At 44.1% G+C, this 25,703-nt stretch overlaps 1 protein-coding gene across 5 annotated transcripts in view; it reads left to right on the forward strand.

The window, feature by feature from the left end:
- The window catches only part of ALDH18A1 (aldehyde dehydrogenase 18 family member A1), a 43,480-nt gene that overhangs the window by 1,479 nt on the left and 16,298 nt on the right, over positions 1 to 25,703 (forward strand). The window contains exons 2-9 of one of the 5 annotated variants that reach the window (XM_031597279.2): positions 812 to 924; positions 10,872 to 10,995; positions 11,875 to 12,098; positions 13,722 to 13,871; positions 13,962 to 14,066; positions 15,726 to 15,884; positions 16,474 to 16,564; positions 20,649 to 20,773. In XM_031597279.2, coding sequence (XP_031453139.1) covers positions 10,902 to 10,995; positions 11,875 to 12,098; positions 13,722 to 13,871; positions 13,962 to 14,066; positions 15,726 to 15,884; positions 16,474 to 16,564; positions 20,649 to 20,773 — 948 coding nt within the window. In that variant the 5' untranslated portion in view covers positions 812 to 924; positions 10,872 to 10,901. Of the gene's footprint in view, positions 1 to 811; positions 925 to 4,590; positions 5,113 to 10,871; positions 10,996 to 11,874; positions 12,099 to 13,721; positions 13,872 to 13,961; positions 14,067 to 15,725; positions 15,885 to 16,473; positions 16,565 to 20,648; positions 20,774 to 25,703 lie in introns of those variants that run through there. The other 4 variants (XM_031597278.2, XM_031597277.2, XM_090145713.1 and 1 more) reach the window with 4 other exon arrangements.

A 25,703-nucleotide genomic window follows, 5' to 3' on the forward strand; every position in this document is an offset into this window, starting at 1 on the left:
GCGTGCGCCGCGCTGCAGGCGTCCGGGCGCTCATCCTAACGGCCTTGTCAAGTTGTCTTGAGTCATGTAGGCTTTATTTCGGGCTTTTTTGGTGGCCGTAGAGCAATACTATTATATAGAGCCAACGACAGAGTGGAATTGCTCCTTGGGCCTTTGCGAGCAGTAAATGGAGAACTACATTGGCTTCATTCGTTGGGAGTTCTGGAGAAACAGGGCTGCTGTGCATCTTTGGCCTGCCTTTTTCTCTGTACATCTCTTGGACCTATCATGAAAATTTCTCTGAGCCTAAAGAAAACACGTAAACCCTCCTGACACCTGCGTGAGATACCCAGGCTTTGCCTTTACTCCTGGTAATAAGCCTGTGTCTGTTGTATGCTGTTTCATCTCACAAGATACAGCAGGGTCTGGGTTTTTTGTTTGTTTGCTTTCTTTTTGTATGAGAAGAAATCTGATAGCTCTCTAAAAGGGGTGATAGAGTTATAGATAAAGAAATCTTGGTGACCAAAACTTACACAGATTGCTTACACAGGAGGCAATAGGGCTGGCAAAACTGCTGCTTCTGGTGCTAGTGCTGTTTATGTGCCGCTTGAGCTCCGCAGCCATAGGGAGGAATGAGAAGATGTGTGCACTGGAAGTCTGCAGTGCTACAGGTGCTGTGGAGAAGGTGAATGGCACCACAGTCATGTAAAGCTAGAGACCAGAGGAGTGTTCAAGGAGTTTTGTTTTCTTATTGTAGTCGTGTACTGAATTTGGGAGTTGGACACAAACTGCTGTTGTACTGATTTAATTTTTTTTTTAATTTCTCTATTAGGATTGGGTATCAACTTACCTTTGATGGAAAAGGAATGCCTTCTTTAATCTCCTCAGCAACAAAAGAAGAGAAAAACATGACGTTCTGAGGACAGAACAAAAAAGGAGAGGTAGGTAAGGGCAAATGTCTTAAAAACAGGGAACTAAAATGGAATACAGAGCTGAATACTCCATGGAGTCAAGATAATAAATGCTATTTTGAGTGATGGTCCTCTTGGAGAAATGACAGGGCACGAGCAAATCTTACTGTTGGTGAATTTCCACTGTCTTTCTGTGCAAGAGGCTGCAGCCAGCTGGCTTACAGATTACTGTAAGACTATAAGACAGTAGAAGAGGTTCATTCCACAGTGGGGGCTTGGATATGGAGGAGGTTTTGAAAAAATTTGGGATGGTGAAAAAGTGCATCTAAAGCTTTAATAAGACATACTGGAGGAGCTGTAAGAGGCTGAAGTGCATGGTACTAAATGTAAATGTTTTTCTCCTGAAATATTGAACAAAACTACTGATTTCAGTTCACATGTTTCAAGTTTTTCTTTCTATCCTTACGTTTCTTTAGCTGCATTTTTACTTCTGAACATGAGCGTGTGTCCAGGTACATGATTTGCATCTTAACTCTTAGTGATATCAGTGTTACTGTTCTAGCCATAGCTATTATAAAAATTTTATTCAGCCTCTGTTTCTTTCCGTGAATGAATTGTAATGCTCGTACACCTTGGTTTGATTGTCATAGAAAAACTGATACAAGACTGAGATATTTCTATCATCTCTTTATCCTTAATAGCTGATGGATGTTTTACTGCTTGGTAAAGGTTTTAGAGGAAATCATTTGATTCAGATTTGATCCAGGCCAGAAGAGAGTAATGATTTCTGGAAGAAGGAAATGCTGGAAAGATGCCAACTCAACCACTGATGATTATGCTTAATTAAGCTGTTTTCTCACATTTCTTGCTTAGCAATTTTGTTCATAGAATCATGGAATTGCTTAGGTTGGGGGGGGGTCTTAAAGATTCTCTAGTTCCAGTGCCCTGTCCATGGCAGGTTTGCCAGCCAGTAGATCAGGCTGACCAGGCTCCCAAGCAACCTGGGGAACCACAGGCTGGTGAGTCTCACCTCTGTACTTGGGAAGATCATGGAACAGATCCTCCTGGACAACATGCTTGATCACATGAGGAATGAGTGTGTGATCCGAGACAGCCAGCACAGCTTTACCAGAGAAAACCTAACAAATCTGGTGGGGTTCTATGATGGAGTGATGGCATCGGTGGACAAAGGGAAGGTGACCAATGTAATTTACCTGGACTTGAGCAAGGCCGTTGACGTGGTCTCCCACCACATCCTTATCTCCAAATTGGAGGATTGTGGATTCAATGGGTGGACCATCTGATGGATAAGGAATTGGTTGAGAGGCTGCAGACAGAGGGTGGTGATTAATGGTTCTGTGTCCAGGTGGAGGCTGGTAACAAGCAGTGTCCACCAGGGGTCTGTCTTGTGACCAGTGCTCTTTAACATCTTTATCAATTACATTGATGACAGAATTGAGTGCACCCTCAGCAAGTTCTCTGACGACACCAAGCTGAGTGTTGTGGTTTGGTTGACACAGTGGAAGGAAGGGATGCCATTCAGAGGGACCTTAGCAGACTTGAGAGGTGGGCCTGGGTGAACCTAATGAGGTTCAACACAGCAAAAGGCAAGGTTTTATGCAGACTTGTTACAGAGCAATCCTTGAGAGCAGCCCGGCAGAGAAGGACCTGGGGGCCCTGATGGATGAAAAACTTAGCATGAGCCAGCAGTGTGCTCTTGCAGTTTGGAAAGCAAATGGCATTCTGGACTCCATCAGAAGAGGGGTGGCCAGCAGGGACAGGGAGGTGATTGTCCCCCTCTACTCTGCCCTCACGAGGCCCCATCTACAGTACTGTGTCCAGTCTGGAGCCCCCAGTACAAGAAAGACAGACACCTGTTGGAGAGGGTCCAGAGGAGAGCCATGAAGGTGATCAGGGGACTGGAGCACCTCCCCTATGAGGACAGGCTGAGGGAGCTGGGCTTGTTCAGCCTGGAGAAAAGAAGGCTGCGGGATGACCTCACTGCAGCATTTCAGTACCTAAAGGGAGCCTACAAAGAGGAGGGGAATCAACTCTTTGAAAGGCTTGATAACTACAGGACGAGGGGAAATGGTTTTAAGTTGAGGGAGGGAATATTTAGGTTGGATGTCAGGGGGAAATTCTTTACAGAGAGTGGTGAGGTGCTGGAACATCTTCCTGGAGAGGTTGTGGATGCCCCATCCCTGGAGGTGTTCAAGGCCAGATTGGATGGGGCCCTGGGCAGCCTGGTCTGGTATTGAATATGGAGGTTGGTGGCCCTGCCTGTGGCGGGGGGCATTGGAAATTCATGATCCTTGAGGTCCCTTTCCATCCCTGGCAATTCCATGATTCTCTGATACCTGTAAGCTCCTTCCAAGTACTGGAAGGCCCCAGTGAGGTCTCTCCAGAGCCTTCTCCAAGCTAAACAGCTAAAAAGCTTTTGTCTGACTGGTTGTTTATTTTTGGTGGTGGTGATTTTTTTTTATTAGAGGAAAAAGTGAAGTCTTTGGATAGAGATAATCCTGTAATTAGGACTGCAAGTGGAGTGTAGCATGTTCACCTCCGTGTGTTGTTAATGATGTTGGTGTGTTTCTTGTGCTTTTTTCTTGAAGATGGAACTCTTCTTGAGATTTATCAGGGTATTCACTACCTTTAACTCTCTGAAACCACAGTTTTTCCACTGCTGGTGTCCTAACATGCTTGCTGTACACTGAGGTAAACTACTACTGTTCAGGCAAGAAGTCTTGGCTCCTTGATGCTAACAAGCATCCTTGTGTAAGAGCTGAAAGTTTTATTTGGGAAACAAAAGTGCTGATTTAGCTCCTCAACCCCTTTTTATTTGCAAGCATAGATCAGAGGAGTTACATGTTCTAAAAGCTGTCTAGCTCAATCAGAAATAGGGCTTGTTTTTTGTTATGTGTTTAAAAATCAAAAGGGAAGACTTAGCAGCTCTTTTTGCTTGTGTGTTAAGCTACATTGGCTTCTTTAATCGCTGTTGTTAATAATAATCCTAATAATGGGGTGAAGAGGTGAGGATGCAGAGCGTAAGTGCTGTAATGGAGACAAATGCTACCGTTGGCAAAGTGGAAGTCTTCAGATAGTCTTCTAACAAAGCGGTGTCTTTATATCTGCATTTTTGGGGAAGGGAAGCATCAGTTTGTTTTCTCTTTTGTGGGGACAACAAAACCTTTGACAAATAACTGTAGATTGGGTCTTCTATAAATTATTGGGATGTGGAAGGTTTTGTAAGTCTGTCCACCCCTTGAATATTGTTTACTCTTTGTGAGGTTTCCTCTATGGATTTGAAACTTTCAGATGAGATTGTTTCCTGATCTTAGATAGTGAAGCATCTACCATTTAAACAAATGAAACTAAACAACCCCCTCCCGCCAGCTGGTGTCCTTTAGCAACATGAGAACAAGTGCTGGTGGAATTTGTTTACTGCAGTACAAAAATGAGCATACAACAATAGTAAAATACAGAGAGGAAGCACTATAGCCAGCATCTGAATTTAAGTGGGGACCTATGGTTAATTTTATAATGCATGTAAAGACAAAAAGCTGTAGTGTTTTTATGCCTTTTACTGAATTCAGCAATGAGCGCTTTCTCTTTAATTCAGAAATGACTGCAAGTGGTATATGGCAGGCAAGGGAGCATCTAAAGCCAGCAGCAGTCCTGCCCTAGTAGAAAGGTTTGGGATGCAGTGGAGAAAACAAAGGAGTCAGAAGGCTTAGGGAGATGAAGCCACTCTCAAAAGCTGGGCTACAAAGATCCTTTAGTCTCCTGCCTGCATCAGACAGCAAACATCTGAGAATGGGGAGAATTCAGGTCAGGGAAAGCTGGTGGGAGAGATGGCCAGGCAGCCTGTACTGTGGGTAGGGCTGTCTGGACTAGTCTGGGACTAGACAGAAAACAGTCATTAATGCTGGATTTTGTGCTGCAACGTGGAGTAGAATTACATCATCTGCTGGGACAGCAGGCTGGGAAGGTGTGTGCGTGTCTGGAGGGATGGAGTCTGCTGAAGTCGCTGAAGTTACATCAGCCAGTGGTTGTTCTGTTCTTGCAGTGCTGATGTGGCTTGTGCTGTCAGGGCGTCGGGGATTGGCTGCTGCAGGTCAGCTGGGTCTGCCTCCGCAGCCCTTGCAGGAGCTGTCTCTGCCTCCCGGTTTCCATGCAAGTTGCTTCTCTTAGAAATCTTTGTTGCAGTTTCAGCCGGAGGGATCAGGTATGGAAATTCAGGTGGATCTAAGCGTTCTGAAGCGATTTGCCTGCTGTTGTGTTTTGCTAATCTAGAATACCGTCTGTGCATGATTGAGTTCTGCTTTTTCATAGCGTGCAGTGCTCGGCTCCTTACCGTGCTCTTTTCAGGGAGGCTCTAGTTTGGCATCCGGTGCCTTGCTGCACAAACCTGCTTGTGCTGCTTAACCGATTTATATACAAGATCAAAGGGATCAATACTGAAATTGTGTAGTTGTTATCTTTGGAGTACTTAAGATTGGAAATATTTGAACAGTTTTTGCAGGTCAGTGATAGCGTTCTATTCAGTTGTGCCTTGCAGACTTCTGGAATAGATTCTGGATAGGAAAGAATTGCATGATGCCTGTTGCTTTGAAATGCCTGTTCTCTCTGTGTGTAAACTTCTGTAGACCATCAACAGAGCTATTGGTGAACTATTCTAAAGATAGTTTATTTGAAGCTTTACTTTATTACTCTTTAAATGGTTTCTCCCTGGGAAGGCTCTTGTTTTTGAGCTACACTAGGAACTTAGGAAGTTGGGTTGTTTTTTTTTTTGTAAAGAAGTTTTAAACAGGTTTGTTAACTTACGAACTAAGTAATGCAAAGCCTTTAATGCTACAGGGGATTTTCTTTTTTTAGTGTTGTTTGGTATGAAGTCTTGCCTCATTGAAATTGTGTGTTTGCTGGGAACTTGATTTACCTCTTCTTTATTGCTTAAGTGTAGTACTGTATCGCTCCTTGTATAGAAGATTGGTTCTTTTGGGAAAAAAATAAATCTGTTCCATAGGCTGTTGTGAAAGACACCAGTTTAAGGATTTGAGTCCTCCATTCCACTTCAGATTACATGGGAGAGTTGGCTTAGTTCTTGACATCGATCTGAAACACATTTTAACGTAGTGGGCTACTTAACAGCTCTTCTGAAAACAGTAACTTCATGAAAACTAGCTAATAGCAATGCTTTCTGTGAGATAGCATAAGGATAACTTTTCTTTGCTTAAAGTTAGGATGAAAGAATGGCATTTTTAAAAGACTTTTGGAGACTAGTTTGCAGGAATTAGGTTTTCGTAGTAATGGCAACAAGATTTTAAGTCAGTGCTAGAGACCTGTACCTAAATAATGCATTTTGCGTTTATTTTTATTGATGTCAGTCTGTCGTCACTCCCCTCCCCCTAATAAGGTAGAAGTTTGATTTTTTTTATTTATTTACACCCCCTCCTCCCCACTCCCCAATATCTTTTGCGTGTTTTGGTTTGTTACTGCAGAGTAGAACCTTTACAGGTATGAAAATTCTGGAAATGGTGGTGGGAAGGAAAGTGAGGATTAAATTAAATTCTAAATTCCTGATTCAGCAAGGGGAGAGAGAATTGTTCTGCAGCATTAGGGAACTGGGGTGGTTAAGTCTGGAAAAGAGGAGGTTCAAGGGAGATTTTATCACTCTCCAGAGCTACCTGAGAGAAGTTTGTAGTAACAACTGATAGGAAGTGAGGAAACAGCCTCAACTTGTGCCATGGGAGGTTTAGAGTGAGTACGTGGGAGAATTTTTTGACAGAAAGAATGGTCAGGCATGGAACAGCTTGCCTAGGGAAGTGGAGGAGTTACCATTCCTGGAGGTATTTTAAGGGCTGTGTGTATGTGCTGCATGGGGACGTGGCTTAATGGTGGACGTGGTAGTATTAGATGATGGTTGGCATGATGATCTTAAAGGTCATTTCCAATCTAAATGATTCTATGATTTACAGAGTGCCCTGTGGTCTAGCTTTAGTTTCTGGCTGCATCATTCTTATGTCACACACCTCCTTTTTTTTAATATTTTTATTTTTGATAAAATTGATATTTTGTTTTTTTATGTTCTGTCCTTTGCCAGCCTATTGGACTGCAAGCATCCCCTAGAGACAGAACAAGGAGCCTGCAGGGAATATGATGTCTGGTAGTGGGTGGCAGGGTGAACTTTGAGATGGAAGAGTCAAATGGTGAGACGCACGGACGATGGGAATTTTATTCCCCAAAGGCATACGCCTGAAACACCTAAGTGATAGAGGGCATCTGAAGTCTTCAGGTAGTAAATGTTTGGCTGGTAGCCTTCACTAGTTAACTTTAAATGTCTTTATGAGAAGCAAACTTTCAAACAAGACTACTTGTTCAGCTCAATCATCAGTACTGAATCCTTTTTCTGCCTCATCCTTGTGATGATCAGAGCTACTTTTTCAGGTGAAATACAGAACTGTAGGGGCATGATAGATTAATAGATAGTTTAAATGCCATGCTTTATGATCTTTATCAGCCAAAACAGGAGAATCGTTATCTGCTGGTGGCTTATTTGTTCTGTGTAGAGGTATATGATTTGGTAAGGATTGTAATGAAGCATAATAGCGATATACTGATGCAGGGTAATTAAGCAACTTCAGATATTTAGTGTTAATATACGTGTTGGCCAGAACTGCCAGGCATTGTATCTGTCAAGATATATGTAAGAGTTCTGATATGGTCACTATGAGCTCTCGTCTTCTTCCCTTCAAGGCTCTCACTGAAGCTTTTGTAATGTTATTTGATTGAAAGAAAGTAGAGGGAGCAAAATTTTCTATAAGGGAAATGAGAGGTCTCATTGTATAAGCACTACGCAGGAAAACTGGATTTGTATTCACCACCTTTCTTTTCTTTGTAGTACCATACGTGCATTACTTCAAGTACACTGGTTATAGGAAGCTGCCAATTCTGTATCCCTCATTTGCTGGGTAGTTGCTCCAGTGGCTTCAGGGGTTACAAGAGCTTTGAGTGCTTAAAAGTTCAGTCAAGGGAAACTAAAGCCACATACCTTAGAAACTGATGTCCTTACTCATAATCAGTGTTAATATCTTGCTGTTTGGAAGTTCTCAGAAATATAGTTTGAATGTTGGGTAGTTCTGTGTGGATCTGGGAGTTGGGCTTGATGTTTCGACAGTAAGAGGAGGACTCGACAGTAAGAGGAGGACTAAGGAGAATCTCCATTCTTTACTGGATGAGGCTGGGAATGTGACTACTGACGATAAGGAAAAGGCAGAGGTCCTAAATGCCTTCTTTACGTCTGTCTTTAAAGGTCAGACCAGTTATCCTCAGGGTACTCCACTTTTTGACCTGGTAGTCTCGGCTGGGGAGCAGACTAAACCACCCAAGATTCAGAAGGAAACAGTCAGAGACCAGCTACTCCAACTGGACTGTCACAAGTCCATGGGGCCAGATGAGATCCACCCGAGAGTGCTGAGGGAACTGGTGAAGGTGACAGCCGAGCCGCTTTCCATCATCTATCAGCGCTCCTTGTTGACTGGTGAAGTACCAGAAGACTGGAGGCTTGCCAATGTGACTCCCATCTACAAGAAGGGCTGTAAGGAGGACCTGGGTAACTACAGGCCTGTTAGCCTGACCTCGGTGCCAGGGAAGGTTATGGGACAGATTGTCTTGAGGGAGATCACGCAGCAAGTGCGGGACAACCGGGGGATCAGGCCTAGCCAGCATGGGTTCACGAAGGGCAGGTCCTGCTTGACCAACCTGATCTCCTTCTATGATCTAGTGACCCGCCTGGTGGATGAGGGAAAGGCTGTTGATGTAGTCTACCTAGACTTCAGCAAGGCCTTTGACACTGTCTCCCACAGTATTCTCCTGCAGAAGCTGGCAGTCCGTGGCTTGGACAGGTACACTCTTGGTTGGGTAAGGAACTGGCTGGAGGGCTGGGCCCAGAGAGTGGTGGTCAATGGAGCTAAATGCAGCTGGTGACCAGTTGCGAGTGGTGTTCCCCAGGAGTCGGTGCTGGGGCCTGTCCTTTTCAATATCTTTATTGATGACCTGGATGAGGGCATTGAGTGCACCCTCAGTAAGTTTGCAGATGACACCAAGTTGGCTGGAAGTGTCGATCTGCCTGGGGGTAGCGAGGCCCTACAGAGGGATCTGGACAGGCTGGATAGCTGGGCTGAAGCCAATGGGATGAGGTTTAATAAGACCAAATGCCGGGTCCTACACTTTGGCCACAGTAACCCTAAGCAACGCTACAGGCTTGGGGCGGATTGGCTAGAAGACTGTGTAGAGGAAATGGACCTGGGGGTATTGGTTGACGCTCGGCTAAACATGAGCCAGCAGTGTGCCTGGGTGGCCAAGAAGGCCAATGGCATCCTGGCTTGTATCAGAAGTAGTGTGACCAGCAGGAGTAGGGAAGTAATTGTTCCCCTGTACTCCACTCTGGTGAGGCCGCACCTTGAGTACTGTGTCCAGTTCTGGGCCCCTCACTGCAAGAAAGACATTGAGGCCCTGGAGCGTGTTCAAAGAAGGGCAACAAAGCTGGTGAGGGGTCTGGAGCACAGGCCTTATGAGGAGCGGCTGAGGGAGCTGGGATTGTTCAGTCTGGAGAAGAGGAGGCTCAGGGGAGACATCATTGCTCTCTATAACTACCTGAAGGGAGGTTGTAGTGAGCTGGGGGTCGGCCTCTTCTCTCGTGTAACTGGTGATAGGACTAGAGGGAATGGTTTCAAGCTGCGCCAGGGAAGATTCAGGCTGGATATTAGGAAATACTACTTCTCTGAAAGGGTGGTCAGGCACTGCAATGGGCTGCCCAGGGAGGTGGTGGAGTCACCGACCCTGGAGGTGTTCAAGGAACGTTTGGATGTTGTGTTGAGGGATATGGTTTAGTGAGAACCATTGGTGATAGGTGGATGGTTGGACTGGATGATCTTATAGGTCTTTTCCAACCTTAGTGATTCTGTGATTCTTGTGGATCCCATCCAACTTGAGCTATTCTATGTCTCTGTAGTTCTACAGAGGTCACTCTGGAAGTAGTGCTTCCTTTTTATTTCCATGGAAATTACAACAGGTACGAAGAACGCATAATCACTATCCGATAATGTTTTGTAGCTGAGAATTTGCTCTATTTTTCAAGGTAGTCACCACCACTAGCTATGCATTTTCTCCAGCATTGAACAAAAGCCTGCATGCTGCGCTCATAAAAATCTGTACCTGCAGAGGTAACCACTGTTTCACTGCAGTAGTGATGGCATCATTGCTGAAACACACCACCCACTGCCTCCTTGTGCTAACATCCACTGGTTAGTTTGCATAAACATTCAGGGAACTTCAGTGGATGTCAGGGGGTGCAATTTTTTCTGCATGGAGGGATGCAATTCCATGTCTTTGCTTTGTAAGCAGTTCCATGTCAGATGCTGTTTTGTCAGAATGCCCATCTGCTGCACACCAAAGTTTAATGGGATACTGATGAGAAGGTTCAGCCTCTACTACCATCCGCCTCTGACTTTGTGGGCCAACAGAATAAAATAGGAGGCATTACTCTTGAAGCAGACCTCATGCATTGGGCTGTGGTTCATGGATAAGTATAGTTGATGTTTTGTTGTGGTTTGTACAGGTAATCCAACCTGCTTTCAGGTTTTTTCCTCCAAGCTTCTCCATGGACAAAGCTGCAACTTTTGTCTATTGTAGGTATGTTCACTAAGAGTCTTTCACATTTTTAGCTATTCTGGGGAACTCTGTTTTGTTCTTTATCTTTAATAATAATCTTCTGCCAGCAGGTAAGGAAGAGGAGCCTTCAGTTTCCTAAGTTGTGGTATGAGTGTGAGGAGAGTGGGCTGTTTCTTGCAGAGGGAAATTGCATTAAGAGTGTGCAGGAAAAAGAAGAGCTCTAACTGGTTGGGTGGGTTGGGGGAAGAGAGAAACATAGATGGAAATCCACTGATATTTAACCAGTTTCCCCACATCCTTCCTTTTAACTTACAGGTATCCTTGATTTGCAGAAGGCATCTCAAAATGTCGTGTCAAGCCGCTCTGAGCCCTCTTGTCCGTTCCCCTGGATGGTGCTTTGTGTTATCGCCACATGCCATCGCAGCCATTTCCCGTTTCTGTATGTATGAGAGAAAGCACACGTTTCTAATAGTGTTAATCAGTGTGTGTCCAGGTGTGCCTGTTCTTTTTCTTAAAAGGAAAATCCCCTCATTAACATCATTCAAAACTTAAAAACTCTGGAGTGAGCTGCAATTGAAGCTGTACTTTTGCTGTTACTTTCTTCCTTACTCTGCTGTGCTGATAATGGGCTGGTTTGCCTTAGGATCCTTTGTAAGCTTTTGATAAACAAAGATTTTGCTAAGGCATATTCCCTTGTTCATTGCCTTAAATGAGATGCCAGCCCTGTGCATGTTCTGTCTTACCTGAATAATGCTGTGACTGTCTCTGCTCCTTGCAGTGCCTGTTCATACTGTAGGTAGGTGGCTTGCAGTTCATTGTTCATCATCCCTCTTCTGTTGCCCCCAGTTTAGCAACATGAGAAAGTATCTGACTTACAGGCTTCATAAAAGCTGTGCTTTTTTTTTTTTTCTAGCAGTCAAGCTTTCTGCTGTACTACAGACAGAAAAACTCTTTAGCTGTATGTCATGAGTCAAGGCAGAGGAGTTTAAAGGCAAAGTTTTTAAAGCTAGCACTTGTATTTCTGTTGTGAGTTGGATGGGCTATTTAAGTGTCATTCAGTCTTGTTTTTTTTTATTCCCAGAGTCAAGGCTGTAACACATCGGGTATTGCTTTATATACCTTAGGGATGGTTAGTGCTGCTATAAAAATATTCACTCACGTTTTATTTCAGTGTCTTCAAAGCTGGCTTCTTATTCCCTGTCATTGAGAGGTGTGTGTTGTGAGCCTTGGGAAGGGAAGAAATGTTACATGACTTAAGGGACTTGGAAGTCCGAATTAAACACTTAAAACTGTATTTTTTTTTTTTCTTTAACCACAGATCTCCCTCACCATACCCAGAGTTTAAGGAATGAATCCATCCGTTGTTGGAGCAACATCCCATTTATCACCATGCCACTCAGCCGTGCACATGGCAAATCATTTGCACACCGCAGTGAGCTGAAGCATGCGAAGCGGATTGTTGTGAAGCTGGGCAGTGCTGTTGTGACAAGAGGGGATGAGTGTGGCTTAGCCCTTGGGAGGCTGGCATCTATTGTGGAGCAGGTAATTTTGTAACTGAATTGGAATGGTTGTTCTAATTTCAGGTATTTAGTCATTGTTGGATGGCATAGAAAAATACAGGAAAAAATCATAAAGCCCCTTTAAAGCCATGTATTGGCGTTTCACTTTTTAATTCCCCTGTGCTTTGGTAGCATAAACCATGTAACTCAGCATGGTGAGTTGACTGTAGCCAGCAACTGAGCAACCATACATATGCTTCCTGTCTCCTTCTTCAAGCACCCACCACTGGTGGGATTGATAAGAAAATACTAAAAGCAGAAGCAAGAAAATACATGGTTGAAGTAAGGGTAATTTAATAAATGAAGGTAAGGGGAAAAGAAATATGTGATGCAAAGGCAATTGTTTATTCCCTCCCATGAGCAGACCAACACCCAACTAGTCCATGCATATGGCTGCTTGGAAAGGAAATGTCTTTTCTTCACTGCTACCACTCTTTCCTCTTCCATTAACCCAGTTTTATTGCCGAGTGTGATGTTAGATGATATGGAGTATCTCCTTGACCAATTCATGTAACCTGTCTCAGCTGTATCTCCTCTGACTTTCTTGTTCACCACTTGCTGGCTACTTGTTCAGCTACTTGCTGGCATGGAGCAAAGTAGGGAAGAACAAAGCGTTGATTCTGTGCAAGCAGTATTCAGCAATAGCAAAAACATTGGTGTATTATCAATGCTTTCAGTCCCAAAATCCGTTACAGCACCATATGGGTTTTTATGAGGAAAATTAACTCCATTCCATCAGACTCAGCACAGCAGCAACTATTCTGCACAATTTTGTATGCAATAAATAAAACGTGACTCAGGCACTAATTGTGGCTAATCCACTAATGAATCTTGTGGGAAGATAACATTAAAGTATATGAAGTTTGTAGAAAGAGTAGACCCTTCTTAATTACCTGAGCATTTGCAAATTTTCTCCAGGAGAAGCTTGTAACCTCACTAATAGGAAAAGCAATGGGATCAACTAATGGGCTGGTTCTGCAAAATGAAATGAGAACTGTGAGGGGATTTGGACTGTGTCTTCTCTGTGAAGTGAGGTTCACATAACAGATTACATTCATTTAAGACATATGGCTATAGAGCTTTGAAAGTATCCAGATGCTTTTCTGGATGAAGCGGTAAAAAGCTGTACTCTCAAGAGTTAACTTTTTCATTCCTTGAATATGAGATCACTATTTAGTAACAGCTGTGAGAATGGATAGTGAATAAGAAAGTTGGTGGAAGGTACAGTTGATACCTCATGACTTTTCTGTATCTTATCTTTTGTTATCTGTAGCAATGGAATTAGAGGTCCAAGAGTTACAGAATTGTTACCATGTGATATGTGTTGTGAAGATTAAGTTATGAGTCTGTCATTAAAAGTGGTACTGGGGGGGTGAAAAGAAAGAATAGCAGAAGTTATGGATTGCATGCAGTCTTTTACATAGCTCCTAAATGGTTAGGAAAGTGAACATCTCTGAGGATGGCTGCCTTGCTTTGGATATCTGTTGATAAGCAGAACACTTATGTCAGCAAGAATTATTGAGTATAAGATAGCTGTAATGCCCCGAGCTGTCAGGCTAGCCATGATTTTACTCCGTATTCCAGTTCTTGTTCTCTGTACTTACAGGTGTCAGTGCTGCAGAATCAGGGCCGAGAGATGATGATAGTCACCAGTGGTGCTGTAGCTTTTGGAAAACAACGATTGCGTCATGAGATCTTGCTTTCTCAGAGCGTGAGGCAGGCACTTCACTCAGGCCAAAGTCAGCTAAAAGATATGGTGAGTGATTGGCAACAGTCCCACTTTTCTTTGAATGTTGGTTAGAACCTATTTAAGTCACTGCCTGACAGCTGTTCTTTATTTCTGTAGGCTATTCCAGTCCTGGAAGCCCGAGCCTGTGCAGCAGCTGGCCAGAGTGGACTAATGGCCCTGTATGAAGCCATGTTTACACAGTACAGCATCTGTGCAGCTCAAGTAAGGGATGCCTTCTCTCCTAGGCTTGCTACTTCACTTGGTGATGGAATTGTTCTTGGCAGTTGTTGGTCATAATCAACATGGGTTTGTGAGGCCAGAGTTATGTTTGTCTAATGTAATTTTCTTTTATTCACAAGGTTACCTATTTGGTTGAATTTGGTTCACCAAGTGAAGCTAGTTTTGGATTTCAGTAAAGGTTTTGATATTATTTCTCACGGTATCTTTCTGGACAAAATGTCCAACATGCAGCTAAGGAAATATGTAATACAATGGGTCAATACAGTGGGTCAAATTGACTCACAGGTAGGTTTTAAAGAATTATAGTAAATGGAATTACGTCAGGCTGGTGACCAGTCTCCTGTGATGTTCCACAGGGCTTCATTTCTGGGCCAGTTCTCTTGAATGCTGTTAAGAATGGCCTGGAAGCAGGACTCAAATGCATATGAAGTAAATTTACAGATGACTGAGTTAGGAAGGGATAGAGCGGCCTTAGAGAGAGATATTAACAAAGTAGAGATCTAGGCCATCACCATCTTCATGAAATTTAGCACGAGCTAAGGTTAAATTCTGCACCTGAGACAGGACAACACTGGATTTACACACAGACTTGGGGCTGAGAAGCTGGAGAGCAGTCCTGCAGAAAGGGATTGGGCAGGTTCCGGTTGGTAACAAACTGAATTAGTCAGCAGTGTGCCCTGGTAGCCAGAAGGACCAAGTGTACCCTGGAGTGCATCAAGCATAACAATGCTAGCTGGTCAAGGGAAGAGATTGTCCTGCCCTGCTCTGCTGTGACCTCACCTTGAGCACTGTGTGTGAGTTTGGGCACTACAGTTTAAGAAGGAAGTAAAACTATCAGCGTTCAAGAGAACGCTGTGAGGTTAGTGAAGGTCTAGAGGGCAAGAATATTTCTCACTTGTATTCTTTATCCTTTAAATGTGGCTTTTGTTATTGTTTGGTGACCCAAAGGGCTTGATTGATCGACCTATTATGATATTGGATTGTATGTAGGTTGCTCCAAGAATAATGCCACTTACTTATTTCCACGGATACTACAACAGAAACAAAGAACATAAAAACAGTAATTGATAGAGCAAATTCTCAGCTACAAAATGCTATTTTTCAACATAGTCTCCACCATTAGCTATGCATTTTCACCAGCAGTTATCAAGAGCCCATGTGCTGTGCATGTAAATATTTGCACCAGCGGAGGTGACAGCTGTGCATAGTCACCCAAAGCAGCTTGTCTTTCACGTCAGTGTCACCACTGCTGAAACACACCACCTGCTGCCTCGCTGTGCTAACATCCACTGTTTGGTCTCCATAAATATTAAGCAAGTGTCAGTGAATGTTGATAGATGCCATTTTTTTCTGTATGGAGGAATTCAGTTCCACATCTTTTGCTTTATATTTACTTCTGTGTTGGATGCCATTTTGTCAGACTGCCCTGCTGCTACCATCTGTGGCACAGCAACAAAAATTAATGGAATATTAATGGGAAAGTTCAGCCTCTACTACCATCTCACCAACATCTGTCTCTGGTTTTGTGGGTCAACAGAATAAAATAAGAGGCATTACTTTTGGAGCAGACCCCTATATGTTTTATGTTTTTGTCAGAAAAAAATGATGGGCTAAGTATATATAAAGTCTGTCTTCTTTTAGATTTTAGTCACCAATCTGGATTTCCATGACGAACAGAAGCGTCGGAACTTAAATGGAACACTACATGAGCTTTTAAGAATGAATATTGTCCCGATAATTAACACTAATGATGCTGTTGTTCCACCTCCAGAACCGAACAGTGATCTACAGGGGGTAAATGTGGGTAAAGTATTGCAGGGGGTGGACCTTTTTTGTAGATTGGAGAGCCCTAATAGTATAGTTTACTAACACTGTAATCACGAACATCTGGAGCCTGAAGCAGAGAAACGTACAAAATTAGTAATGTGGACAAAGGGAGCAGAGAACTGTGCCAACCTGTCTATTTCTGACATGATAAAACAGTGGCATGGAAGCAGGGCAAATGGTATCTGCTCTGCTAAAAGTGAGCATGCCCTGTTTGGTTTTCACAGAATAGTTGAGGCTGGAATTGACTTCTGCAGATCATCTAATTGAACACCTGTGCTTAAAGAATGATCCGTTAGTACTTCTTGCCCTTTCATTGGGTGTCAATGTAGAGAACGTGGGTCCTGATCTGACTGCCTGTCACTTTGATGCTGCTTTACTGCATTCCAGAAGGCTACTTACTTTCATGCAAAAAATCGGCTTCTAAGAGTTTTCACTGGGTATGGACAAAGCAGCTAATAAGGAATTGGTAGTGCTGAAGTGGCTTGGGTTTGTATGTTGCAGCCAAATATTTCATAGTTCTTCCCACTGTTCAGTATTCTTGTTTCATGTCTGTTCATTGCAGGTGATTAGTGTGAAGGATAATGACAGTTTGGCAGCACGTCTGGCTGTCGAAATGAAGACTGATCTCCTTATTGTTCTTTCAGATGTAGAAGGTTTGTAAACTATAAATAAGGAAATTGTTCAAGTCTGTCAAAAATGATCACTAAACAGAAAACCATGCCCTCTGGTCCTGTTCTTCTGACATTGAGTAGGTCTAGTGCAACCACCCAGATGGAGCTCCAGTCAGTTCATATAACCACCCAGCATTTAGTGTGAAGGGTGTGCATGGGGGTAGTCTTTTGAATGACAGGTGATAGCAAACATACCTGTGGGAGGTGTGCCTAGCTAAATGAACTGCTCTGCCTGGTAGCTGAGCTTCAGGGATAACTGGAAAGACAGAAGCATCTGGGAGTTCAAGAAGGTGCACCCTCTCTGGTGCACAAATGATAACTTAGAATACAGAATCACAGAAACACCAAGGTTGGAAAAGACTTACAAGATTCATCCAGTCCAACATCCAAATAGCCACTACTGAATTAGATCTGGTATCTCATCTGCATCAGCAAGCATGAAGGTAGCAACTTGAAGGATGCTGAGGAATGAAAGCAAGTTACTACATGGAGCCATGAGAAGCAGTTACTTGCTCACTTGAAAGACTCCAGAGGAGTCTGATAGAAGGACTGTAGGCATGTTGTGTAAAGAGAGGCTGAGGACGCTTCATTTGTCTGGTTTGGAGAAAAGGAGGACCTCATTGCTCTCTACAGCTTCCTGATCATGAGAAAGGGGAAAAGGGTTTTGATCTCCTAGTTTAAAAATGATAGAACATGTGAGAATGACACATTCTCACTGAGAGCTGCACCACACCCAGTCCAGATTTGATAGCTGGAAAAATTTCTTTACTGTGATGATGGTTAAGCACTGGAAGAGAATTCCTAGAGAGGTGGTTGATGCCTCTCTAAGGATACCATCTGAGGATAATGATTTTTAATAAGCTTAAGCTTTCCTTCTGTGATGGAGTGACGGCATCGGTGGACAAAGGGAAGGTGACCAATGTCATTTACCTGGACTTGAGCAAGGCCATTGACGTGGTCCCCCACCACATCCTTATCTCCAAATTGGAGGATTGTGGATTTGATCGGTGGACCACTTGATGAATAAGAAACTGGCTGAAAGGCCGCAGACAGACGGTGGTCATCAATGGCTCCATGTCCAGGTGGAGGCTGGTAGCGAGCGGCGTCCCCCAGGGGTCTGTCTTGTGACCAGTGCTCTTCAACATCTTTATCAATTACATTGATGACAGAATTGAGTGCACCCTCAGCAAGTTCTCTGATGACACCAAGCTGAGTGGGTGCGGTTGACATAGTAAAGGAAGGGATGCCATTCAGAGGGACCTCAAGAGGCTAGAAAGGTAGGCCTGGGTGAACCTGATGAGGTTCAACACGGCAAAGTGCAGAGTTTTGCACTTGGGCTGGAGGAATCCCAGGCATCCATACAGACTGGAAGGAGTGGTCCTTGAGAGCAGCCCTGTGGAGAAGGACCTGGGGGTCTTGATAGATGAGAAACTTAATATGAGCCAGCAGTGTGCCCTTGTGGCTCGGAAGGCAAATGGTATCCTGGGCTCCATCAAAAGAGGGGTGGCCAGTAGGGACAGGGAGGTGATTGTCCCCCTCTACTCTGCTCTTGTGAGGCCCCATCTGGAGTACTGCATCCAAGTGTGGAGACCCGAGTGCAAAAAAGACAGGGAACTGTTGGAGAGGGTCCAGAGGAGAGCCACGAAGGTGATCAGAGGACCTCAGCACCTCCCCTATGAGGACAGGCTGAGGGAGCTGGGCTTGTTCAGCCTGAAGAAAAGAAGGCTGCAGGGTGATCCTCACTGCAGCATTTATCCATCATCTATCAGCGCTCCTTGTTGACTGGTGAAGTACCAGAAGACTGGAGGCTTGCCAATGTGACTCCCATCTACAAGAAGGGCTGTAAGGAGGACCTGGGTAACTACAGGCCTGTTAGCCTGACCTCGGTGCCAGGGAAGGTTATGGGACAGATTGTCTTGAGGGAGATCACGCAGCAAGTGCGGGACAACCGGGGGATCAGGCCTAGCCAGCATGGGTTCACGAAGGGTAGGTTCTGCTTGACCAACCTGATCTCCTTCTATGATCTAGTGACCCGCCTGGTGGATGAGGGAAAGGCTGTTGATGTAGTCTACCTAGACTTCAGCAAGGCCTTTGACACTGTCTCCCACAGTATTCTCCTGCAGAAGCTGGCAGTCCGTGGCTTGGACAGGTACACTCTTGGTTGGGTAAGGAACTGGCTGGAGGGCTGGGCCCAGAGAGTGGTGGTCAATGGAGCTAAATGCAGCTGGTGACCAGTTGCGAGTGGTGTTCCCCAGGAGTCGGTGCTGGGGCCTGTCCTTTTCAATATCTTTATTGATGACCTGGATGAGGGCATTGAGTGCACCCTCAGTAAGTTTGCAGATGACACCAAGTTGGCTGGAAGTGTCGATCTGCCTGGGGGTAGCGAGGCCCTACAGAGGGATCTGGACAGGCTGGATAGCTGGGCTGAAGCCAATGGGATGAGGTTTAATAAGACCAAATGCCGGGTCCTACACTTTGGCCACAGTAACCCTAAGCAACGCTACAGGCTTGGGGCGGATTGGCTAGAAGACTGTGTAGAGGAAATGGACCTGGGGGTATTGGTTGACGCTCGGCTAAACATGAGCCAGCAGTGTGCCTGGGTGGCCAAGAAGGCCAATGGCATCCTGGCTTGTATCAGAAGTAGTGTGACCAGCAGGAGTAGGGAAGTAATTGTTCCCCTGTACTCCACTCTGGTGAGGCCGCACCTTGAGTACTGTGTCCAGTTCTGGGCCCCTCACTGCAAGAAAGACATTGAGGCCCTGGAGCGTGTTCAAAGAAGGGCAACAAAGCTGGTGAGGGGTCTGGAGCACAGGCCTTATGAGGAGCGGCTGAGGGAGCTGGGATTGTTCAGTCTGGAGAAGAGGAGGCTCAGGGGAGACATCATTGCTCTCTATAACTACCTGAAGGGAGGTTGTAGTGAGCTGGGGGTCGGCCTCTTCTCTCGTGTAACTGGTGATAGGACTAGAGGGAATGGTTTCAAGCTGCGCCAGGGAAGATTCAGGCTGGATATTAGGAAATACTACTTCTCTGAAAGGGTGGTCAGGCACTGCAATGGGCTGCCCAGGGAGGTGGTGGAGTCACCGACCCTGGAGGTGTTCAAGGAACGTTTGGATGTTGTGTTGAGGGATATGGTTTAGTGAGAACCATTGGTGATAGGTGGATGGTTGGACTGGATGATCTTATAGGTCTTTTCCAACCTATTGATTTCAGTACCTAAAGGGAGCCTATAAAGAGGAGGGGAATTAACTCTTTGAAAGGGTAGATAACCGGAGGACAAGGGGAAATCGTTTTAAGTTGAGAGAGGGGAGATCTAGGTTGGATGTCAGGGGGAAATTCTTCACAAAGAGTGGTGAGGTGCTGGAACATCTGCCTAGAGAGGTTGTGGATGCCCTGTCCCTGGAAGTGTTCAAGGCCAGATTGGATGGGCCCCTGGGCAGCCTGGTCTGGTATTAAATGTGGAGGTCAGTGGCCCTGCCTGTGGTGGGGGGCATTGGAGATTTATGATCCTTGAGGCCCCTTCCAACCCTGGCCATTCTGTGATTCTGTAAACTGTTGGTTGGTCCTGAGGTGGTTAGACAGTTGTACTCTGATCTTCCTAGATTCCTTCCAATTGAGCTATTCAAATTTGTTAAAATAGTCAAACCAACTTGTGCTCAGGTTTTTCTGATCTCTTCAGTTCCTGTATTTTACAGCTAGACTGTCCTGTACCTGTTCAGTTGTGTGCTTATGTTTGTAAGCCCTGATACTGAACATAAAAAAAAAAAAAAAAAAAAGCTGTAAATTTCCCTGTAGCTTTCTCTCTAACCTCGTTGAAATATCTGTATTTCATATCTTGTACACTACAGTTTGGCATGTGGGTTGATCTGTTTCTCCTTATTTGCTACAATTTTGGTAAAACTACACGTCTTGATTCTGTATGTTATGTTTCATGCTTTAATTCCCACAAAGAGGAGGGTTCAGAGGAAGTTTTTAATCCCGTTAAGTGAAATACAGCTTTTCAGTCTCAAGGATATATTTCAATGTGTTTTTTTTCTCTTTTTTTCTTCTTTTTAAATATTTGTTTCAGGACTCTTCAACAGCCCTCCAGGATCTGATGATGCGAAGCTCATTGACATATTCTACCCAGGAGACCAACAGTCTGTGACATTTGGAACCAAATCTCGAGTGGGAATGGGAGGCATGGAAGCCAAGGTAGAAACTTGGAATGTTTTCTTATTGGGAAGGAAAGAAAGATGTGAAAAGGGATGTAGATAATACAAGACTGGGATGAGTGGCTGGTAGACCAGATAATTTCAGTGCCATTCAGAGGAAGGTTGACAGGCTGTAGTTAGAGGCAGACAAGAACCTTTTGAAATGCAGCGAAAGGAAATGCCAAACCCTTTGCCTAGGGAGGAGCGACTCTATTCACCAGTAGTGGTGGCTGGATGGATGTGTGAAAACAGTGGTTGTAAATAGAGAGTTAAGTCCAGTTGTTGGCCAGTCACAAGCAGTGTTCCCAGGGCTCAGTACTGGGGCAAGTTTTGTTCAATACTTTTATGAACAATTTTGATGAGGGGAGAGAGTGCACCCTCAGAAAGTTGGCAGATCTCACCAAGGTGGGTGGGAGTGTTCATCTGCTTAAGGATTGAAAGGCTCTGCAGGAGGATCTGGATAGACTACGTCACTGGGCTGTGTCCAATTGTATGGCATGCAACAAGGCTAAGCGGCAGGTACTACATTTGGGTCATAACAACTCCATGCACTATTACAGGCTTGTAAAACTGTGGCTGTAAAGTTGACTGTTAGGAAAAGGCCCTAAGGGTGCTAGTCAGCAGTGAGCTAACATTGAGGCAGCAGAGTGGCTGGCCCTTGTAGTTAGTGTGCCAAGAAGGCCAGTAGCATCCCTTTTAGAAATAACACAGCCAGCAGGACTGGGGCAGTTAATTATCACTCAATACTTGGCATTGGGGAGACCACACCTGGAGTGCTGCCTTCAGATCTGAGACCTTCACTACAAAATAGATACTGTATTGCTAGGAATACTTCAGAGAAGAGCAACAAAGCCAGTTAAGATTCTAGGGGAAAAAAAAAATAGGAGGGAGGGACCTTGGGTTGCTCAATCTGAGAAAACACTAGAGCGCACCATGCTCTTCAAGCCAACAGCATCCAGGGTTCCAGGGCAAGGGGAAATGGTTTTAAGTTGAGGGAGGGGAGATTTGGGTTGGATGTCAGGGGAAATTCTTTACAGAGAGAGTGGTGAGATGCTGGAACAGCTGCCCAGAGAGGCTGTGGATGCCCCGTCCATCCCTGGAGGTGTTCAAGGCCAGGTTGGATGGGGCCCTGGGCAGCCTGGTCTAATATTAAATGTGGAGGTTGGTGGCCCTGCATGTGGGGGGGAGGTTGGAGATTCATGATCCTTGAGGCCCCTTCCAACCCTGGCCATTCTGTGATTCTGTGGTTGTACTAGGAAAAACGTAACCAGCAGGTCAAGGGAGGTGATCATTCTTCCCTATGCAGCACTAGTGATACTGTCTGGAGATCTGTGTCCTGTTCTGGGTGCCTCAGTGCAAGATGGACGTGACATACTACAGTGAATCCACGGGAGAGTCAGGAATGCGATTAAAGAATTGGAGTATGATGAGGAGAGGCTGAGAAAGCTACAACTGTTTACACTGAATAGGAGAAGGCTTGGGATATCTTATTGGTGTGTATAAATGCCTGAAGGAAAGGTGTAGAGAAGACAAAGTCCAATTTTTCTCAGTGATATCCAGGGAACAAACAAGAGGCGATGGTCTCTGACCGAAATACAATAAATAAAATTTAAATGTAAGAACTTCTGTAGTGAAGTGGAACAGGTTGTCCAGAGAGCTTGTGGACTCTGTGCTTTGAGATGTTCAAGATCTGACTACACAATGTCTTGAGCAACATACTCTAGTTGACTCTGCTTTGGGCAAGGGGTTGGAATATGTGATCTCCTGGGATCCTTTCCAGCCTCAGCTGTTCTGTGAGTACCTTCGAATGGCTGAGATTCTCTGAGAACCCCGTGAACTGAAAAGAGCAACTCATACAGTACATTTAATGAATTTGTAAAATGTGATATTGGAACAATATAAAGTTGGTGTTTTAAATTAGAGTCAGCCCTTGCTGCTTTCTTACATGATAATCCAGAGACTTTTGGGATCCCTATCACTTGAATCTCATAGGGTACTTCTGCCACCTTTCTGTGTTTCTCTGCGTGACCTCTGCTTCTGAAAGATATATTGGTGAAGACTGACTATATGGGAACTGCTGAATCATGGCCTGAACCTCTGATTGATCACCTGAGGTGAGCAATGAGTCAGCCACCGGAGCACAGGTGAAGGCAATTCACCTGTGCTGCTGGAAGGGGTGGAGCCTGGCTGCACCTCTTCTAGACCCATTTAAGAGCTGATTACCAGTGGGGAAGGATCTCTTCTGGAGATCTACTCTGCTGGAGTTTCATAAGCGAGCCCAGGATATATGGGTAAGCATCCTATCTATTCTCTTTTTGTTATTATAATCTGCTTTGCTGAACTCTCTTATTTATTTCATAATTATAACATCTTAATATTGATTATACACTGACCAATTTCAATTCTGGAGTGGAAAATTTGAAGGAGGTAATATCAATAATTTATAGTGCTGTGCAGGGTCAGACACCTTTAGTGTCCAGTGCTGTGAGTGAATAACCATGAACGTATTGTGAGACTTAAGAGAATGCTGTTAGAGGGAGTTACTGATTCCCAGAAGGCCATGTTGCCATCCAGAGGGACCTTGGCAGGCTGAAGAGTTGGTCTTGTAGGAATCCCATGAAGATCAACAAGTGCAGAGTCCTGCACCTGGAAGGGAATAAACTCAGGCACCAATATATGCTGAAGGCCACCCAGCTTGAAAGCAACCCTGCGGAAAGGGACATAGTAGTCCTGTTAGAACTTGAATGTGAATCAGCAGTGTGCTCTTTCCACTAAGAACACTAATGTTATTCACAGCAGCATTAAGCAAAGGTTCGGAGGGGTGATCCTTCCCCCCTCTACTTCGCACTGGTGAGGTTGTACCTGCAATAGTAGGTCTCAGAACAAAAGAGACCTGGATATACTGAAAAGAGGCCAGTAGAAGGGCACCAAGATGGTCAAGGAACAGGAGCTCCTCTCCTGTGAGGAGAAGCTGAGAGAGCTGAGACTGTTCAGGTTCAAGACAGATCTGAAGAATGTGTATAAATACCTGAAGGGAGGGTGCATGGAGGATGTAGCCATGCTTTTTTCAGAGGTGCTCAATGCCGGGGCAAGAGGCAGTGGGCGCAAACTGGAGCACAGGAGGTTTTATCTGATCATGAGGAAGCACTTCCATCCTGTGTTGATGATGGAGCACTGCCAGAGGTTGTCCAGAGAGCTTGTGGACTCTCCCCCTTGGTGATATTCCAAAGCTACCAGGACATAGTTCTGAGCCCCCTGCTCTAGGTGTCTCTGATGGAACACGAGACTGGACCAGATGGACCAGAGGTCCCTTTGACCATCTTGTTATTCTTTCTAATATTTCTCATGATGCTGAGTTGTGAACTGCTTTAGTATTTATAGGTGCAGATTTCCTAAGGTGACTTTTAGAAAGCTGTCTGTAAACAGAGAAACGGATTTTGATAAAGCACAGAAAGACCAAAGTCAAGATGTTTGCCAGTTCTCTGATGTCTCTTTTTTGACTAATCTGATAGAGCAGACTTCTGTATCAAGCTTAGACTGGAAAACTGCAGAAGGAGGAGATATTTGAGTGTTTTATTTGGGAATTACTGGATGTATAGAGCCTAATCAGAAGTGAATTTCCCTTCAGTTGATATATGAAATAGTTTAAATGGTGCTAGGAATTGGTGAGAAAGCTGACAAGGTGAGGGAATACTTCTCTAAAAGCAGTAATCTGTTAGAGATATTTGGTATCTTTAAGCTTGAGACACATAAATGGGAATCCAAATGCTACTGTTTAAACAAGAATATGTTAGAATTGAGAATCAGTTGATATTTTTGGAAAACTGAAGTGTCAACAATGGTGTAAACATGGTGTTCAAATACTGATTATTAGCATGAAATTTGGGCAAAAGTGAAGCAATTGATGGTCTTGTGGTAGTCAAGAGGTTGATATGATAGGCATCTGACGGGTGGTGTCTTCTAGTGGATATGGGTTGTTGTATAAAAGTATAGGAATATATAGGAAAGCACAAAAGTGACAATGCAGCATTGTCACTAGAATCTTTTGTGGTGATATAAATTACACAGAATTAAATACCATAGTGGAATGTTGTCAGTACCTTAATCAGAAAAAGTAATGAAGACCATAGGCAGTTCACCTTCAGCGGGTAACATCTGGAATTTGTTTTTGTGGTTTTGTATATTTACTTGAATTAGAGAAAAGGTTTACAGAAGTATTTTTTGTGATGCTCTGAACAATGTTTTAATTAAGTGGAAAAAGGGAAATCTTAGGAATTGGGACATAGTGATTTCAAAGGACTTCAAAGGACTCTTGCGAATAAACTTGCTGATGTTCAGAAAGGGAACTCATCTTGTCTTCCATGTTAAAGCAATGCCTGAAGGAATACTGCCGCTAAATTTTATAGAGATCTTATTAACCATGATATTTGCTTCCGCTTACTTCATGTGACAGCCTTGAGCATGCAGATATTCTGCTAGTGTCACTGATTCCAGTAATCATCTGTCTGCGTCCCTTGGGTAGTTGGTGTTTTGGCCTTGTTCCTTTCATGCATTGCATAGTACAGTGTGGGCCTGATCACTGAAGTTAACTGGTAGTTATGTTACAGGATAGAACCCATCTCTAAAACTACAAAAGTAAGAAGAATGCAAAAGAAAAGAAAAAAGAGAAAAAAAAAAGCCACACACAAAACCCCCATATAATTAAAAAATGAATAAATGCAGTCTTCAAATAGAGCCTACTGAAAGAACGAACAAATGTACTCCCAAGGAAAAAAAAGGAAGCAACAACAACTTTTTAAAAAAAGATCTAAAAGCATTAGCAGGGAATGTTGTTTAAAACAGTTTAAAAATGTGTGGAAGTCCGAAGAACTCTTGAGAGTACTTAATCTTTTTCACTAAAAAGTCTTAAACAGTGAGAGTACTTCTGCATC

Source organism: Phasianus colchicus, chromosome 8 (assembly GCF_987193195.1).
Source record: "Phasianus colchicus chromosome 8, bPhaCol1.hap1.1, whole genome shotgun sequence".
Classification (NCBI taxonomy): Eukaryota; Metazoa; Chordata; class Aves; order Galliformes; family Phasianidae; genus Phasianus; species Phasianus colchicus.